The following is a 20,873-nucleotide window of genomic DNA, read 5'->3' on the forward strand; positions in this document are numbered from 1 at the left end:
GGCAACGTTCGATGGTACCAGGTGAAGATGGCCTCATCATGGCAGGCTTGCCCAATGATTGAACAACCCGCACCGGCGGCGCCGGGGGCTGAGGCAGCTCGGGCTCCGTCAAGGCAATCAGTTCTTGTGCTGTGGAGAAGGTCTCTGGCGTGGAGGGCACGACAAGCTCGACCACAGCGTGTGCTGGGGAGCTGATAGGCACTGGACTCGACGGCTCTTGTGAGACAGGAATCAACGGTGCAGAGGTCTTCGGTGCCGCAGCAGTTGGTGGTGCCGGGCGGTTCGACTTGGTTGTACGCTCTGACTGCGGCGTAGATACAGGGGCTGCAAGAGTCTTATGCCTCTTGCTCCTTGGGGAGAGGGAGCGGTGCTGGGCAGAAGCTTGGGCCGGTGAAGTCTGGTGCCGAGGAGCCTTCACCGCAGTCATGCACTCCGGTGCAGAGTAGGCACTTGTCCCCGGTGCCGCAGTCGGTGCCGAAGATGGAGGAGTTAGAGCTGCCTCCATCAAAAGTTGCTTCAGGTGAATGTCCCGTTCCTTTTTTGTCCAGGGCTTGAAAGCCTTGCAGATTCGGCACTTGTCCGCGAGGTGGGATTCGCCTAAGCACTTTAAACAGGAGTCATGAGGGTCTCCTGTGGGCATCGGCCTATGACAGACCGCGCACGGTCTGAAGCCCGGGGAACCGGGCATGGGTCCCAGTACCGGGTGAGGAGAAGGGGCTAACCCCTGATCCTCTTTAACTATATACAATAACTACTACAAGAACTACTAACAGAACTAACTAGAACTACAGAAAATCAAACTATACACACAATAACTATATAAACAAGTGAATAGCTAGGGAGGTGGAGATCAGCTAAGCCGCGCTCCACTGTTCCAACGACCGACACGGGTGGTAAGAAGGAACTGAGGGACGGATGGGCCGGCAGGGGTATATATCAAGCTTCATAGCGGCGCCACGCCAGGGGGTGCCCTGCCAGCCCACCGAGTGTTGCTAGGGTAAAAGTCTTCCAACGAATGTGCACGCGGCGCGCGCACACCTAACTGGAATGGATATGAGCAAGCACTCGAAGAAGAATTAAAAGGTACAGTATCTGAAGTAAAATCCCTGGAAACTGCATGGAAACTTTTTAAAGACACCATAGCAGAGGCTCAACTTAAATGTATACCCCAATTTAAAAAACATAGTAAGAGAATCAAAAAAGGGCCACAAACAAAAAAGTAAAAGAAGCAGTAAGAGGCAAAAAGGCATCCTTTAAAAAGTGGAAGACAAATCCTAATGAGGAAAATAGAAAAGAGCATAAACTCTGGCAAGTGAAGTGTAAAAATATAATTAGAAAGACCAAAAAAGAATTTGAAGAATGGCTAGTAATAGCAAAAAAAAATTTAAATACATCAGAAGCAGAAAGCCTACTCAACAACCAGTGGGTCCACTGGACAATAGAGATGCTAATGGAGCACTTAAAGACGATAAGGCATTGCGGAGAAACTAAATGAATTCTTTGCATCGGTCTTCACGGCTGAGGATGTGAGGGAGATTCCCAAACCTGAGCCATTCTTTTTGGGTGACAGATCTGAGGAACTGTCCCAAATTGAGGTGCCATTAGAGAAAAGTTTTTGGAACAAATTTATAAACTAAATAATAATAAGTCTCCAGGACATGATGATATTCACCCAAGAGTTCGGAAGGAACTCAAACATGAAAATGCAAGTCTATTAACTGTCATCTGTAACCTATCCTTTAAATCAGCTTCTGCACCAAATGACTGGAAGATAGCTAATGTGATACCAATATTTAAAAAGGGCTCCAGAGGTGACCCTGGCAACTACAGGCCAGTAAGCCTCACTTCAGTATTGGGCAAATTGGTTGAAACTATCGTAAAGAACAAAATTGTGAAACACATAGATGAACATAATTTGTTGGGAAATAGTCAACATGGTTTTTGTAAAGGGAAATCATGCCTCACCAATCTACTAGAAATCTTTGAGGGAGTCTACAAGCAGGTAGACAAAGGAAATCCAGTGGATACAGTGTATTTAGATTTTCAGAAAGCCTTTGACAAGGTCCCTCACCAAAGGCTCTTAAGCAAAATAAGTAGTCATGGAATAAGAGGAAAGGTTCTCTCATGAATTGGTAACTGGTTAAAAGATAGGAAACAAAGGGTAGGAATAAATGGTCAGTTTTCAGAATGGAGAGAGATAAATAGCCGTGTCCCCCAGGGATCTGTACTGGGCCCAGTCCTATTTAACATATTCATAAACGATCTGGAGAAAGGGGTAAACAGTAAGGTGGCAAAATCTGCAGATGATATAAAACTACTCAAGACAGTTAAATCCCAGGCAGACTGCGAAAAGCTACAAACTGACTCTCAAAACTGGGAGACTGGGCAACAAAATGGCAGATTAAATTTAAATGTTTATAAATGCGAAATAATGCACATTGGAAAACATAATCCTAACTATACATATACAATGATGGGTTCTAAATTAGCTGTTACCACTCAAGAAAGAGATCTTGCAGTCATTGTGGATAGTTCTCTGAAATCATCCACTCTATGTGCAGCGGCAGTCAAAAAAGCAAACAATGTCGGGAATCATCAAGAAAGGGATAGATAAGAAGACAGAAAATATCATACTGCCTCTATATAAATCCATGGTTCGCCCACACCTTGAATACTGAATGCAGATGTGGTCGCCCCACCTCAAAAAAGATATATTGGAATTGGAAAAAGTTCAGAAAAGGGCAACAAAAATTATTAGGGGTATAGAACAGCTTATAGACTAACAGACGTATTGGAGCATGAGCTTTCATGGGTGAATACACGCATCCGATGAAGTGGGTATTCACCCACGAAAGCTCATGCTCCAATATGTCTGTTAGTCTATAACGTGCCACAGGACTCAGATTCTTGAAGCAGCAAAGAGCTACGGAAGTCACAAAGAGCTCTCTTGTGCAGGGGCTTGAGATGCAAGCATGAGAATCGTATGTATAGTATCTTTAAAGAAGGTTCTTTTTAATTAAGGTTTGATACTGCATACAAAGGTGTTCATGAAGAATATATATACTACTGTCAATTTTAAAAAAATCCACATTTGCCAATACCGACATCTGTGATTAACTTTGCTAGAAAATAATCTAAGGAACTGGATACAAGACTTGTATCCTGTGTTCAACTAGTTGTCCGCCGAAGTAGTACAATGTAAATATACAGTCATATTACAAATGTGGTGAACTGTAGCTTTTTAAGTCAGTAAAATCAAGGATTGGTGGCATTCCCTGTTCATGGGGATCTTGGTTGTGCCGACCTGAGAGATTCTTCAGGACTGAGACTCACCGAGCTTCTACAGTTGCCATGTGGAGCTACGAGACTTCAGATAAATCGTGCAGGGGAGGAGAGCTCCTCTTTGCACAACTCTTAGAGGGAGATCTGCCACTAGAGTTTCCTGTGCTCTGATTTTTTTCTTTGGCGGGCCTCTTTTCCATTTTTGTCGACTTACGGGTCACGGAGAATGACCATCTGTGGGGTAAGAAGCCCGCACGTGCACTCTTGGGAGCAGAGCGTACTGGGCGGTTGGTCAACCTGGATTTGATGTCAGCTCTATGGATCTAGAAGAGAAAAATCTGAAATATTGCCTCCCCGTTCTTACAGCCTGGGATGTGAATAATTTGCAATTTTTATATTTTCCAGGAATGTGTGATTCCCTGAGACAGCAGAGATCTTTAACATGCCCACCACTGATGGGCACAGCGCCCTCAGAAGACGGGCAGTACTTAGACCTTGGAGATCCTGAGGTGGCCACCTCAGAAAAAAACTCTTTTAATTTTTAAAAAGTACACTAGCTCTAACTATAAATACGAATACACTACTAAATTGGAATACAGAGGGATGGACAACAATTGCTCTGTCTTGATACCAAGAGCTGACTGAGAGAAACTGATGGCAGATGGTGTTCTTCAACTCTTATCCCCTCACTAAGGAACAGGAGGAGCTGCAGGGCGCATGTGCACCGTGCAGATATGCTGGCCAAAAGGCTCTAAACTCAAGTGCAGGAGGTACACGCACACCGTTAGTGAAATATGCATATGGACAATCACTCAAAATAGGAAGATGAGATTCTCAGAGCTAAATTTCAAAATGGAATGATTTGTACTTGTTTTTCCTGAAGACTATTTTCAATCACGAAACTGTGAAACAATGGCATTTTAATTCTGTTGTAAGTGAAAAGTTCAGCACAACTTTAACTGCAGAATTAGTAACAATGCTCCCATGTCTGATACACACAGACATTTTTGCATTAAAGAGAACTAGACATTTTACAGTTATTTCTCACCTAGTTTTTCCAGAAGCATTTTTAACAACTTTTCGGAAAGACTGATTTGTGGACGATCTTGCAGACAGAGTTCTAGGGGAAGCACGAATGAAACTGGATGGGGGTGTCTTCGGGATCTTCTTTACTAAATGCGTGACCCATTTCTTCTGTTCATCCTGACAGGATGCCAACAACAACATATCTCTTGCTGAAGTTACATCATAACTCACTATCAATAAGAGAAGAAAGAAGACTATTCAGTGAAAAACTAGGAATAATCATCAATATAATGCTTATAGTGTTATGATAACCATGCTGCTAGGATAATGCTGGAATCTGCATGCTTAACAAATTTTTACTGAAATGGGTCATATATTTGTAAAACACATAATAAATATCAGGGGAAATCACAGAAATTAAACATAAAACTATGCAAGTCTATGTTAACATAATTAATATTATGGAGATTGACTAGTCTACTTTAATTTTAGTCTTAATAAAGCTGTGTTGGTGCTCTGTGGCCCAAATTCTGGAGAGAAACACGCACTCACAGTACAGGGATGTGTACTGCTCTGTGGGAGCACAAAGGAGGGATGCTGTCCTTCAGCGCAGGGGATAGATGAAGACCCACTCTAAGGCTGCTGCTCTAGCCTTAAGGCTGCAGTATCCTCTCTGGCCCCCATGAGTCCGTCTATGAAAGTGCAGAGAACGGTGGAAGGATCCATGTAGCACTGGGTGCTCCTTAGCATTCCCCTCCTATGGCCTCTCTCTGCATATAATCCTCTAGAATCATGGTCTAAACTCCTGCAGCAGGTGGAGGCAGGGCACAGTTTGTCTCTTTAATTGCAATGTGTTAGCTGTCTCTTTATTTTAACTATACTTACCAGTAAAGATTTTTCTAAATTTATCATTAATAAATTATTATTTTTTAATCTGGTAATTTGAAGTATTTAGCTAGAAATGCAAATAATAACTGTTTCAAGCTACAAAAAACATAATAGATACAGCTCCTTACCTTTACATGGAGCAATTAATTCCTCCTTTTTATCTAAGTGATCCTTATGGCACTTAACATGGCACTTTCGACACTCCAAGGCAGGGGGCGGCTTAAAGACATGCCAGAGGGGTTTGGCACAGGCCTCGCAGTTGGCTGGAAAGTGGTATAATGTAGGAATAAATTCATGACCTTTGTGATTTAGAAAATTTGTTTTCTCCACTGTCTGTGCTGGTTCTGCTTCCAAATCTTTCCTGCATTCACCCTCATTAGCATACAGAATCTGAGAAAAAAGAGAGATATTGGAAAAACTTATAAACAGACAAATTATATTGATTTTTTAAATTATTTAGGTTCTTGTTACCTGGAATATTTTAGGGATTTCCTCAGTTTCTGCTCTATATACATCTCCTTGGGTTACAGGTCGGACATGGAATAGTTTACTGAAATTATAGAAACAAAAGTTTTGGAAAGTGTTAACAGAGTATATATCAAATCTCTTTATTAAAAACTGTTCTGGATATAGATTGGAGGCTCAATCTTATCACTCTAATTTCGTGGGAAAAGTCTTTACTCATGCAAGTTGTCCCATTGATGTCAGGACTATAACATGGATTTAGTCATGTGTTTATACAGACTATTTGATCCTTCCTACACAAGGAACACCAAAATATGTTGTAACATGGGAAGAGGACCACTTTATTAGGCATGCATTATCCTGCACAGCAAATTTACCTGTGAAGACAGGAAGGGAGTTTTAGAGCCTCAAAGTAATATTATGAGGCTTAATTCATTAAATGTTTGTAAAGCATTTTGATAACCTTGGATGGAAGACTATCGGAAGCGCAAAGCATTTATTGATATTGGGCTGGACCACTGTTTCTCAATTGGTCAGCTGTGAATGCCAACATGGTCATGTAGAAAATCAGAACAGTTATGAGACACTGAAAATTTTATAACAATCCAAAGCAAAGAAAATCTTACTTGCCCCACTCCTCATGCCTCCTTACCCTTCAAAACAGAGTATATTCTGTCAATATCTCAAAAACACACACAAAATCACAGACTTATGTCTTTTATACATTTTTTACTCTTTTATATTAAATGTAAGGTGGTAGTGTAAATTTTTGACTTCAGATAAGGAGTGGACAACCTAAAAAGTTTGAGAAACACTGAACTAGATCAAACCCGACTCTTGCTCACAAATATACTAAAGAGGAAACGGTGTGGTGATGATGGAACACAAGGCTCTGGAATCAAGGAGAGACTTTCCCTCACCTTTGTGTCCTAGACAAGGGCCATGTACAGTTGCGGTTCTTCTGTTTAGGGAACACAAGGACTGTTCCCTCAGTGCAGCTCAGGGGGCATAAATCATTCCAAAAGGGTCAGGGAGTCAGGGCCATAGCTTCATGTCCCCCTCCCCTACCGACCTGGCTGGCCACAGAAAGGAGAGAATACTGCCATCATACAAACATGTGATGTAGTGCATGTGTTCCCCTGTCCCTGTGCTCTTCATGGGATGATGTGGCTCTGCACCACCCTGAATACAGCCAATGGCTAATCCTATTCTCATCATGTTATCATGTAGTTCATTTGTTTCCCTTGTATTTTATCAAAACAAAACAAGATACTGGGACAGAATAGTCTATTTTTTGTCAAGGTCCAAATTTCTTGGTCAAGGTATAGTCAAGATCCATTCAAAAGCATCTTGCAGTCCAGATTTGGCCAACAGTCCATCTATTGACTACCTTTCCACTACAAATTGTTACTGAAGTCTAAATGTTTAAGATACTAGAAACAAAATACTTCTGTACATCTTGAAGTAGGACAGAAACATGAATCTTCAAAAGGTCAAAGCAGACTCAAGGTTGTTTACTGTATCTTGATTCTGAGTTTTCAGATTTGTTGGTTACACTGTACATAAAATGCTTTTCTTTTTTTTTTTTCCAACTTCAAATTAACAGTAGCATCACTTACTCGATATCTAGTACCATGGATGGATTGGACAGGTCCTTGTCCTTTTCATCATTATAGAACAAAATCTTTTTACTGCTTACCACAACATACTGAAAGAAAAGGAAAGGGAAAAAGGTTACACACACAAACTCTCTCACACACAGAGTTATGTACCAGGAACTGGAGTTTTTCCAAGATGAACCTCTGCACACTCTCACTATTGGGAGATGTGCTAGTAGTTTAACTGGGCTGGCTGAACCTCTAAAAGCAGTGACCACTGCAAGTTCCAAGGCACTCCCTCCTTGCAAACTTTTTGAAGGTGAGGCAATAGAAAGGAGTAAGATGCTTTCAACTACTTCTGTTACTTCCACATTTAATTCTACAGCCTAGTAGCAACAGGGCTCTGGGAAAGTGGGGAAGGTAGGAAGTAGTATGAATGTGAAAAGACTCATCTTTAAGAACTCCAGTTACTGGTAAGTATTTTCATGTCTTCTTGGAGTGGGAATCTGCATATTCCCACTACTGGGAGCCTAGTAAGTGGTACTTATCCACCCCAGAATGGTCAGGTGAGGAGTCCTATTTAAATGGGAACTGTAACATAACTCTCCCAAACTGAGCATCAGCTCTTGATGCCACATCCACAAAATAGTGTTTTGGGAATGTGCTGACCGATCTTTACACAGTAGCTTTGCAGATCTCAATTACTGGGATATACCTAAAACAAAGCATAGAAGTTGCCTTAGCCTTGGTTGAATAGACCCCGAGCTCCTCTGATAGAGCTCTACGAAATTTACAGCAAATCTTAACACAGTCTGGTCAACTTGGACACCTGCCAAATTGCTATGATCTGACCCTTGCAATTATCACCACTGGAGAAAACCTAGGTGAATGCTTATATTCTTTTGACATATTTAAATAACACACTAATGCCCTCTTTGCCTCTAAGAAGAAATTTCACCTGTCCTGGATAAGAGTGAGGCTTTCAGAAGAACACTCACACATTCAACTTCTGATTGAGATGGAAAACTTACCAGCTTATGAAGAAATTTTGGAAAGACGTGAAAGTCCACTTTATTCTTATCAAAGACCATAAAGGAAGGATTGTCTATAAGTAAGGTTATGATTTTGACATGGAAATTTTTAGCAAATGTCATGGCAGGAGTGTGAGGGAAAAAAAGCATTCAGTCACAGACAGTACGGTGATTCTACCATACATTCACCCCGCACTGGAGGCTCCTGTCCCACAGTGCTAGGCCCAGCTCCAGGCATGATGATCCGGTGCATGGGGTTGCAGCACAATTCAGGTTCGGTCCATATGCCCCTTCATCTCCACCAGGATGGATGAGCCGTACATGAGTGATGCTGCTACCCCATGTGCCAGGCCACAAACTCTTGGGGGCCATCTCAAATGTGTTTTTACTGCCATTTCCAAGATTCATTGACTTTATTCAAATTCACAGTTTTTGTGACCACTGTGACAAAATTGTATCCCTATTTACAAGAATATGTAGCCCATTAACTCTCCTATTATGGCTATAATGAAAGCTGTTTTAACAGAGAGAAACAGGGAACATTCTTTCATGGGTTTGGAAAGACAATTCATATGCCTTACAAGAAATAAATTGAGATTCTAGGTAGAGACAGGGTCTTTCTCTGGAGAAAAGATGTTTATCTGAATTCTGAGAAACCTCTTCACCAAAAGCAACTGAACAGAGACTTAGCTGATGAGGAGAAATGACTTCCTGATGTTCCTTGACTGAAGAAAGTGACAACCCAGCAACTTGAGGTACAGTAAATATTCCAGAAAAAAGAAGGAACAAGTGCCAAGGATGGAGCTACACTACTTGTCACAGCCCACAAAAGTAATAGAAGGAAAGGGCTGACAGCTTTCTGGAGATCCAGCACCTCACATATTCTGGTTGAACAACAAAGCTTTGAAAAAACTGGAGTCAAACATCCAGGCTGCTAGATGGATTACCTTTGAATCCAGATGGAGTGTCTTTGATGGATCTGCCCTCTCTGTTGTGTCAAAAGATCTGGTGTAAATAGTAAAAATAGGTGTGTAACCTGCAGTGTCTGAAGATCCAAATACCACTGGAGTCTGGCCTACACTGGGGCAATGAGAATAACCTTGGCCTTGTCCTGCCAGATGTTTTGTAGTACTCCTGGTAGGTAAACAGAGTGAAAGGCATGGAAGAGACTCATCCCCTTGAATTTACTAGAAAAACATTCATAATGGACCAAGGGTCCATACCTGTGCTGGAGCAGAACCTCTGACATCTGGTGGCAAACAAATTTATTTCTGGATGCCTCTAGTGAAGGGATATTCATTGTGTCACTGACTTCTTTGGGGTCCTACTGATTTCAGCTATGTTAATCTGCAAGGATACTGTCCTTCCCTGCCAGATGGAGAGCTACATTCCCAGAGGGTCACTGTCTCCCTGCAAAGTTTTCAGGAGTGAATCTTTTCTTGCTCGTTAACATAGCACATGGCCATGAAATTGTCAGTGGCTACTGTACTACATATCCTTGAATCCAAAGAAGAAACTACTTGAGAGTTCAGTAAGTCACCCACAGCTCCAAAGTCCTTCCCAGATTCCAGTAGCCGTGGATTCTGAAGCACTGGCAGCGAGTGCCCAAAGAGTGACAGTATCTGAAACATTCCCTATTGATAGAGCTAAAGGGTGAATGAATTGTTCGTTGTCTCTGACTCCACTAATGGAATATGAAGCATGTCTTTGGGTTATATCAGCAACAGGAACTCATCTAGCATGTGGGATATTGTGTCTTGCCAACCAATGTTAGAAAGGTGTCGCATTCTCAGTCATGAAAATAGAGCTTGGTAAATTGCTGAGACCATAAAGCCCATTAGTACAAGGAAGATTATTACTGGCTGGGACAAGTTATCTTTCAAGTATTCTATGTCATATAGATCTTGAGGTATCTGTTGTATGGAACATAGGCCACAGTGGGACTTAGATCTGAGTAACTTTAGTTGGCCAAACGTTAAATGAAAGGTAGCATTACTAAGAAATGCTCAAAGCAGCTTTCTGGCTTCTAGACAAAAAGTTGTTAGGGTAAGGTCATCCATTTCCCTAAATTCTGCATCTACTTCCCCAGTATCATAATTAACTTACTGTCATGAGGATGTAGGGGAAAGAATGGATATGTGAATGCTGACAAGTCATAAATTATAACAATTAAGACATTTATGTCTTGGGTGTAAGTGGAAATTTGCCTACTAGCTCCTTAGCACATGGTACCTTCTTGCATCCTGCTTTTGAGATGCAGCTATTTGCTATTATCAACTAATTGTTGCAAGACACATCCACACTAACCTGAAATGTTCAGTGTGATTTCAAGATCAAGATACCAGGCCATTGGCTCACATCAAATCATGGCTACCAGGCTACCAGGCTAATTGGCCTTAGAAGATATTCGGCTACCCCGAGCTGGCGTAAAGGGACACTGATCCTTAGAACAGATCCAAGCTATGCAGAAGGAAGGGGTTGGGGGTTCTCTCTCACAACAATGACCACATCCGAAGTTGCATCCTGCTCTTTTCCCGGGACTGACCATCCAAGGAAGAGGTGAAAGACTGACCATCAGCTAAGCCAAACCTAAACTCTACAACTGAGAAAGATAAAAGAGATCAAGTTTCCCTGCCTACATGTAATAAGGTCTCCCTTAATATTTAAGGTCTCCCCTAACATTGATAAAAATACTGGCAAATATTAGCTTAGATCTGAATTAAGACCAATTCTGTGAGCTAAAAACTTTGAGACGATGGTGTGACAATCTTTCTGTACAGCAATTTGAGGATGGTGGAATCATTCTAACACTCATTAGTATGAGTGACTGAATGTTGCATGTCCCCCCCACGCTCTCGGTGTCATTAACTGTTCCCCAAAGGAGTCACTACACCCCAAGTCTGTTATCTAAATAGTAAGATCTCAAAGTTAAACCAGTGTCATTTTAAAACTGCTATACGCATGTGATTCTAGAAACCATTTTATATCTGTGTAAGATTGCCAGAAGGATGGAGAAATTGCTACTTATTGTAGTAACTGGTAAGCCAGATAATTGAACCATTGATGTATTGATTATATTTCAATAACAACATAAATATGACTAGTGCATTATATTACTGTAAATTAGGTTACGAAAACAAAGTTAAATTAGCTCATGACATATTTTGTCTAATCACATATTTGTTTTTATAACTACTTGCTTAATATTTTAATACATTTATAAAAGATAGACTGGTTTCTCTCTCAAAACTTCAATGTAGACAAAATAGCCTACGTAAAAGAAAAACGTGAAATAATTAGCCATTCCTGAGGACATCCTATATTTATTTTAATTACTTAAAACAACACCCTATTATTCCTGCACTGTCTTTGGAGAGAAAATGCCTTTCTGTACACCAAATCTAGGACTGAAGTGATTAGAAGTAATTCACTGAGCAGAAAGACTTCTTCTAGTTGACAAGGTAACCAACTCCTGAAGTAGTTTGCATAGTTTCTATGGATATGTCTACACAGCAAAGAAAAACCTGCAGCTGGCCTGTGCCTACCTTGCAGGGTCCAAGAGACTGGGATCTAGCCTGAGTCCAGACATCTACACAATAGTGAAACAGCCCTGCAGCCCGAGTCCCTTGAGCCCAAGTCGGCTGGCACATTCCAGCTATGCGTCTAGTTGCTGTGTAGACATACCCTATGAGAACTCCCAGGGACGGCACCCTGAGCAGCCAGTCATTGAGATAAAGGGAGAAGGTGAATGATCATCTCTACAGGTCAGATGCCACAGCAGACACACACTTAATGAAGAATCAAAAAGCTATAGGGAGGCCAAAAGGGAGGGCCCGTATTGATAGTGGTCTTGTCTGACAGAAAAGTGCAGACACTTCCCATGGAAGGCCTCAAACTAATGTGAAAATAGGTGCCTTAGACTGAGAGACTAAACCAATCTTGAAAGGATAGAGATGAGATAATGGAAGTCAAGGTAAAAGGTACTATATCTGAATTTTCAGATGAAAGAATTCAACTTCTTGAGACCCAATAGGTCAAAGACCTCAGTCTTCCTTTGGGATCAGGAAATATCTGGAGTAAAACTCTTTCCCTTTGGACTCTGCCAGAACACATCACACTGAACTTCAGGAAGGCCACACTGCCAGGTCAAAAGGAGACTGTGTAAAGGATCTTTGAAGAAGGATGAGGATGGGGCTTGGGGAAGTAGCATGGAATGAAACTGGTTTGCATAATTTGATTGCATGACTTCCAAAATCCAAATATCCATGGTGATTTTGCAGTTTGTTATGTGAAAGAGTGCTAAGTGGTCTTCAAACGGGGAAGAGAACCAGGAAACATGGTTAAGATTGGTTCTAGGTTTTTGGGCACCCCATCAAATTTGAGGTCTCAGGCATGATAATGGAGAAAAGTAAATGGCAGAACACCTTTTCGTCACTTTAAAGCTATAATTTTCTTCTGCTTCTCTTGTTAAGCGTCCTACTGATATGATGATATCTCTTCAGATGAATAGATAATTTTGCCTCCCTTTGAATAGGAGAATCTCCAGCTGGGCTCAAACTCTGAGGATAAATCAGACTCTCTCAGCCACGTGTACTGTTTGTACTAGCCATTGGGACTTCCTTGGAAGCAGCATCTGACAAATCAAAGAATTCCCTAAGAGCATATCTGTAATTAATTAATCTTTGTGATTTGGGCCTTGGCTAAATTTCTCCAATCTTTGGGTGAAGTCTGGGTGAAGACAGTCATTTTGTCCCACAAGAAGTACTGGTTGCAGGACATGATAGATTAGCAGTTTGCCACTGACTGCTTAATGTGGCCAATGAAAGACCTTTTCAAACAATACTGTCTAGCTTCTTGCCCTCTTTGTCTGATGGGGTGGAATAAACTCGGCTACCCATAGGTAGTTCCATAACTGTGGACACAAAGAGAATTTGGAGTGAGGTGGGTACTGGAGAACATGAAACATTCAAAAGTTTTATCAGCCTTTTCAGAAACAGGCTCAGATGCTGGATTAATCCAAATACCCATGTCTGTTTGCAATTAACCATCCAACATGGAAAAGGTTACTTTTGCCCTTTTGCCAGATGTGCGATTTTCTGAAATGCCACTGCAGATATGTTGAGAGTGATAGCCATTCTCACCACCAACTCCTGAAACTGACAAAGGTTCTCTGGAGAAGATGTGAAAGAGGCTCCAACATTCTTGTGTAGGGAGGTTGAAGAAGTCTGAGCACTGTGATCCAAAGCTGGATTCATAGCGGTGATATCTATGGCTGCATCCAGCTCATATTAAGACAGCTATTTGTGATCCACATGAGAGACTGATCTAGTGGTCCAGAACCGGCAATGGGTACAAAGCTTTCAGCTCAGGAAGAGCTTTTTTAATACTGCCCCAACAAGAAGGATCCTTGTAAAACACTAGAAAATCATTACCTCCCTTGTCTCACCCCATATACAGATAGGTTGGAGGCTAGTGAAAGTGGGACATCATCACAGGCCCCATTATTTACACTGGTACCTTGAAAACATGCCAGTATCCTCAATAAAAATCCAACCAGGAGGGGACTGGGGAACCTGATCTGCATAATCCTCTATCCTGATGGACCCAAGATATTGTTTCATGCTCCAGTCCAAGTCCTACATCTCCCGGATACTTCTGATGTCTCCCAAGGTGGGTGAAAGAGGAGAGCAGTCAACACATAGATAAAGATCAGAGGGTGGAGTCAAAGGGAGATCCAAGAGTGCTTCCTTGGGGAAAAAGCTGCCCCCAGAGGTCATTTCCTGAATAGCGGTCTGGCTAGACCTTTTTGCTCCTGGAGAAGGAAGGACTAGTAGCTGAAGGTCTCTGGGAGACCTGCAAAGAACACAGAGTTCCAGAAATCTTGAGTATGCACGATTTAGTTGTCACAACCGCTTGAATAAGGATCACCTTGAGCCAGTTCTAGTGCTCCTTCTTCGCTAACAGGGTGAAGAGCTTGCAGACGGAGCATCTAGTAGGCTTATGACCTTCCCTCAAGCAAGCCAGACACCAAATATGGGCCTCTGAAACCAGCTGGGCAAGAAATACATCTCTTAAGCCCCATTCCTTTTATGACAAGATCCATCATTACATATCTGCAAATTTATGGCAGGCACAAAGAGTCATATAGGGTTTGAGAATTACCTAACATTTCTAACACAATACACTAAAAACTACTAACTTATGGCATTAAGAAATTACATTTCTGTAATGCTGTTTAAAGACTCAGCTGAGGTTCCTGGTCTGTACACTACCATGGCTGGAAGGAAATAATGTGGTTCAAGCACCTCACACACCCCATTATAGACTTCACTCCAGAATGTTTGATGCTGGGGGATGCAAAGGAGGCACAAACTGCTCCAGGGGTTTCCACTGGTCCAGCTGCACTACCAGATCATTTCCCAATAGTGGAAAATATATAGAAATTCACTCAAACAAGAAATGGGATTTTTGTGCACAGGACCCTAGGACAGTTTTATGGAAGAACCCCCCTAAAGCTTGACAACTGAATATAGAATAGTCCCTGCATTAGTCTTAACTAGACTTGGCAGAATTAGATCTTTAAAATTATTTTGACAGATTATTTTTAAATTCTTAAAAATAAACTGATATCTTTATTTTTTTAATCAACTTAAATTTTTGTTGCAGGAAATTATGGGAAGGTTAGACAATGTGGGGAGGAGTCAGACAATTATTTAATGACAGTAGACATTGAGACTGAAAAAGTTAAAGCACGATAACTGTTAAAACACAAACTGTAAACATCACATGTCGAAATATATGAAGTAAATATCCTTAAATCAAACTTGAAAGTTCTCAATCAGAATTTTCTGCCTAAGTATCTATTATTGATGGAAATATTTTCTCATGTTTGTGTGCGCACAGTGAAATCCATATTTACTGATATTTACCAATAAAAATATAATCCTTCCAAACCCCCTTAAATAAAAAGCTTAGGCCTGGGTATCTGCATAATTTTGGATCTACTTGATACTCTCCTAACCTTCTTTAATACTGCTAAGGAGAGATGCAATGAGCAGTTAGACACTAATCCAAAGCCTACTTAAGTAAATGGAAATTTTCTAAGGATATTAGATTAGGCCCTTATTAAACAATGGGTATGGACCCCTATGTAGCTTCTTTCACCTGTAAAGTGTCTTCTGTGAACTCAGAAAGGAGATGGGGAACATTTAGTCCTTAATTATATAATCATACTTATACCAAATATGACAGTTATTCCTCTGCAGAAAGCATTGTGAAACATCTTCACATTGCTGGCAATGCTTAGTTGCCATGAAAAAATCCCTAATATTGCAGTTTGAAAAAAAACAAACAAAACAACCAGAAAATCCACAATCCAGACTTAGTCCTTTTTGAAAAATCTTTTACTGCATAATTGTAGACATCAGATGGAACCCTGAATTTTAAAGTTGTCTGTGGTCTTCCTGCAATAATGTAATACGTATATACTAAATTACTCAATTTTTTTTCTAAATGTAAACTGCACAGTTAATATTAATATTGACATATGCTTAAAGAACTCTTTTCGGGGATGGCAGGGTGGGATGAGGGGAATCCTTTCATACCTGCTTTTTCCAGCCATGTCGTTTTATATTTCCTTTGTTTGGTATTGAAAGCCAACCCTCAATTCTTGACTCTGTTTTAAAACACATGGAAATTAAACAGTCTTAATATATCATAATAGAACAAAATAATACAACAAAGCGCACTTGACTTCATGCGGCAATAGGCAATTACCCAACAGATCAGCAAAGCAGGAATTAAAAGAATAGCTAAACAAAACAAGGATATAAGCATTTATATTTCATGCTTCATCACAAACTAACATTTTACATCCACACAGCTATTGCAGAAAAAATATCAAGCTGTTTTCCATAAGGCTAATATCTAACACTGTGTTTAAAAAAAGTCAGACATGATGCTTTGGTTTGAAAAATGTGCTGCAGCTTAAATGGAAGATAAATAAAAGATTCTCAATGTAAATATCGCTTAACTTTCAGAGTGGCTATATGAAAATATTTAGCAGAAAGATGTTGCAAGTGAAATAAACCAGAGCCACAATTTACAAAACAGAGAAAGCGCACAAGAAAACAAGCAAAGGTATGCAAGTGTACCATTACTCACAGAAGATAAGAATAGAAGATAAATAAATAAGGAATGCAGGAAGAATCAACTAGACACAAAGAATAAGAGACAAGCATTTTATTTGTTTTTCAAAAGGACAATTTTCTGATGAGTATTTTGATAATGTATTTTCCCACAATATAGTTACTGAAAGAACAAATCATCATTTTGAACAGTGATAAAAGAACTGAGGTTTCCCACACTGGCACTTAACATTTTGTTGACACATTTTTGGCTATCACTATAGAAAACTCTAGCTATCTGATGTTCTAAATTTATTTCTATTGTTTGGGATGGATTTTAAAAAAATATGTATGAAACTGATAGTAGTGACACATTGTCTTGCTTTAAACTGAGTTAAAATGACATGATCGATATTCAACATGGAAAATCTATTTTATAATTACTTAAGCATAGCTTTATAAAAGGAAAACAAGTAGCATAAAAAGTAGTTTGTTTTTAAAAAAGTTATCAGAGAACAGTAACATCTATGTATAAATTAATCATTCAGCCATACCAATGAATCTGATGAAAATAAGGCTAACAGCATTTCAATATCCCAAGAACATCAACTAAACAAATTAGTTACAACTTTCTATCTGTATATTTCTCCAACACACACCACCACTGCAGGGATAATTCTGGAAAGCAGTCAGTGAGATTTAGCCACTGCTGTGAAAATACACCCAAATATTTTTCCAAACAAGGTTCACATATTTTGTTGACTAAAATTAGGAAGAGTTTTGCCACCCTAATCTTCCAAAAAGAATTATTATTTTGTATGCTTTATTCTAGTGAAATGGTAACATTTCTTGCATTAATGCCTACAATAAAGACAATGTTATGTAATCACTTAAAACTGGGTTAAGTATCAGTCATTGGAATTCTCTTATTCTCTTCTCCACACTCTACAAATGTTCTCCAAACCACTGGGAAGAATGCAGTCATTAAATCTTGAAATTCAGATAGGCACAAGTGCATGCCAGCATTACTCTTTTGCAATCAGAAATTTATTTGCATGTAAAAGCCAAGGAAATTCCCAAATCTCTGCTTCTCACATCTTTAAATATATACACATACATTTTAAAAATCCTCCAAAAAAACCCTCTCTTTGTTCTCTGACTCAACATTCAATAACTTCCTAGCAGGGAATATATCTCTACAGCAGTCACACTTAAGAAGTTTCTTCTGTTTTGAAATATATTGTTCCTGTGGTATTCCCAATTAAGCAAGAATGAGTATCACTAAAATTGGTGTAATTTCTGAAAATGTAAAAAAAGTTAAGAGGTTCAATCCTCAGCTGTAAACAGAGTAATAGCTGTCATGAAGATGAATTATAGTGACTGAAGTAGTCCAAAAAAAGGACAACTAAAGGCTCTTTAAAGGGAATTTGAAAAGTCTGAAAGATCTGCTATTTCCAACTGATTTGAAGAAGAGTGACACTGAGGTTGTGCCCAATAAGGATACTTATTGTAAGCAAATTACAAAGGCTTCTGTTTCAGCATGTGGCCTGAGTTCCTTGTCAAAGTAACTAGAGAAAGACAGGGATATTTACAATCTTGCTCTGACTTGGTTGATGTTCTTTTCTGTGCACCCTCTGACAGATCTGTTCCAGTGTGCAAGGTACATTTGTATAGGGAATGATTTTCAAGATACAAAGCAGCGCCTTGCAGTGAAGATATGTGCTCCTCAATGTCTGGCTTTTCTAGGAGACTCAAGATTCCTATCTAATGAGCTCTTGAAGGAGTACGCATTTCCTCTCAGAGGGCTGGTCTACACTACGGAGGGAAATCGATCTCAGATATGCAACTTCAGCTACATGAATAACATAGCTGAAGTCGAAGTATCTTAGATCGAATTACTCACCGCCCTCATGGCGCGGGATCAATGTCCGCGGCTCCCCATGTCGACTCCACAACTCAGTTCGGGTTGGTGGAGTTCCGGAATCGATATAAGCGCGTTCAGGGATTGATATATCACGTCTAGATGAGACGCGATATCGATCCCCAAGCAATCGATTGCTACCCACCGATATGGCGGGTAGTGAAGACGTAGCCAGAGACACTGATGGTGTCACATGAGTTTCTTTAGACTTTCATTTATTGTCTTGTTTTAATTTGATTTAACTGATTGCCAGTTAACTTAACCAACACAATTGTTAATGCAGGTTTAGTCACTTCACAAACATTTGATCCAGGACAGAAATATCTGGTGTTATCCTGAAGAAGTAGCTCAGAAAATATGCGATGTCTGGGCCAAGGTGGAATAGTCATCTCATAGTTCTGCTGAGACAGTCTGCCTTCATATTAAGGACACACTACAGGTACCTGGCTCTGAATGATAGAACATGTTTCTGCCAATCTGAACAGAAACAAGTCAGCCTGGTGCAACCATGTCTCTTTAGTCCTTCCTTGTCAAATGAGGTAGGATATTGTGGTTATTTTTTTTTTTTTTTTTTTAAACACAAAGGTAAGATGTTCCTGTTGAAAGACTAACTGAAAGGGAACAAGTGCAAGGCAGACTGTCCTCAATTTCAGAAAGTTTATGTTGCTTTGCCTTCCTTCCCAGGACCACTGTCCCTAAGCTAACAAGTGCTTCCATCTTCTTATGTGAATACTGCTCTACACTCAAACCTGCAGCAGAAAGCCCTTCAAGAATCTCTCTTGATTTGTTGGTTAAAATGAGTATGCTAACCAGCTGAGGTACCATCACTTTAAATTCCAATGTATTTTGTATTCTCATGGGGTATTTTGCTGGGATACATCCCCTCAGTGTTTCATGATCCAGCAACCCTGGGATAGGTACACCAATATACAAAACCATCAATCCAAGGATATTTAGAAATATTCAGATTGTGGTTTGCCTGCAGTTTCAGATTTTAGAAATTACAGTTAAATATGTTCAGTTTTTCTTGGGAGGCTTATATAATGTCATTAGCTGAGTCTATCACTACTCCCCAGGCAGGAATTTCTGGATTATGTTCTAGGACAGTGTTTGGTCACTCTTTTGTTGGTTTACCATAAATAGATGTTCATAGAGAGAGTTAGAACAGTTATCTACACAACCCTTTATGTCCTGAATGAATAGACATCTCAAATAAATGCAACATCCAGGAACAAAGTGGATCCCTGGGTAGTAAAGTGTGGCAACAATGGTCACTAGCACTTCTATAAAGACTCGGGGGTGGCTGAAAGACTGAATGGCAGTACTTTTTACTGGTAGGCTACTGAAGCCAGTGTAAACCTCAGAAACATTTGATGGGTGGACCTGACTGGAATATGCAGAAAGGCCTCTGTCAAGTCGACTCTACAGAAGTTACAGGTATTCCTGGTTGCATACTGGTAAAGGCTGAAGGCAGGATTTCCCCTTTTTAGGGGCATTTGTTGAGTGCTTTACATAAAAACATAAGAATGCCATATTGGGTCAGACCAATTGTCCATCTAGCCCAGTATCCTATCTTCTGATATCAGATGCTTCAAAAGAAATGAATGGAACAGGGCAATTATCGAGTTGTCTAGTCCCAGTATCTGGCAGTCTGAAGCTAGGAACATGGGGTTGCATTGCTGACAATCTTGGCTAATAGCCATCGATGGACCCACGATCCATGAATTTACCTAATTCTTTTTTTTAACCCAGTTATAGTTTTGACCTTCACAACCTCTCCAGGTTTTGTGGTTCAGTACTGCCACAATTTTATCTTCGTGATTTTATCAACATAAATAAGATGGAGTTAAAGCCCTTCAGAACCTTTCTTGTGGGGAATCTGGCGGGGAACCTCCCTGGTTTGGAGTAGATGAAACACAAGTGTGTACATGGTTAGAGCTAACTGAGTACTTTTGGTAGTTTAGGACTGGATATAATTAGAACTAGATAGTTCAAGATTGCCCTTCCTAGGCAACTTAAGACTTCCAATATGTTGACCAATTTCAGGAAAATGTTATGATTTCAAATAAGAACTCAGAAATTAGACAGAAGGGTTCAATGGAGATTATTTTCATATAAGAAATACTGTTGAACATAGGACTCCATGCCAGTTAGTAACATGAGGAAAGCTGCCAGCTGAAGGTCTCCGATCCCTTTTCAATACCTTCTTAATGCATACTATTTACTAAGTGCCATGAAGGAATAAAGCTACTTGAAAAATACATGGATATTACTGACACTTTTGAAATAACAGGAGAGTTCCTAGAATCTGACACATGGGGAGACGTATTTCTATATGGATAGGATGACTGTAGGAGTCACCACCAACAGAGTTGGGAGGGGTTTAACATCAAATATACCAATATCTGGAAGATGTTCCTGGAACAAATAAAGCAAACATACACTCTTTAGGTTTTAAAATGTCTGATTATTTTACAGTCTGATTTGTGCTAGAAGCCAGAAGACTTATTACGCAGTGCAGCAGTTGTGAAGATTT

The 20,873-nt window shown here is 40.1% G+C and overlaps 1 protein-coding gene across 5 annotated transcripts in view; it reads right to left on the minus strand.

The window, feature by feature from the left end:
* The window catches only part of ROCK1 (Rho associated coiled-coil containing protein kinase 1), a 191,885-nt gene that overhangs the window by 18,003 nt on the left and 153,009 nt on the right, over window positions 1–20,873 (minus strand). For all 5 annotated transcript variants that reach the window (XM_050939193.1, XM_050939197.1, XM_050939194.1 and 2 more), the window contains 5 exons: window positions 15,895–15,965; window positions 7,281–7,369; window positions 5,668–5,746; window positions 5,325–5,586; window positions 4,331–4,538 (listed from right to left, as the gene is read on the minus strand). In XM_050939193.1, coding sequence (XP_050795150.1) covers window positions 4,331–4,538; window positions 5,325–5,586; window positions 5,668–5,746; window positions 7,281–7,369; window positions 15,895–15,965 — 709 coding nt within the window. The remainder of the gene's footprint in view (window positions 1–4,330; window positions 4,539–5,324; window positions 5,587–5,667; window positions 5,747–7,280; window positions 7,370–15,894; window positions 15,966–20,873) is intronic.

Source organism: Gopherus flavomarginatus, chromosome 2, assembly GCF_025201925.1.
Source record: "Gopherus flavomarginatus isolate rGopFla2 chromosome 2, rGopFla2.mat.asm, whole genome shotgun sequence".
NCBI lineage: Eukaryota > Metazoa > Chordata > Testudines > Testudinidae > Gopherus > Gopherus flavomarginatus.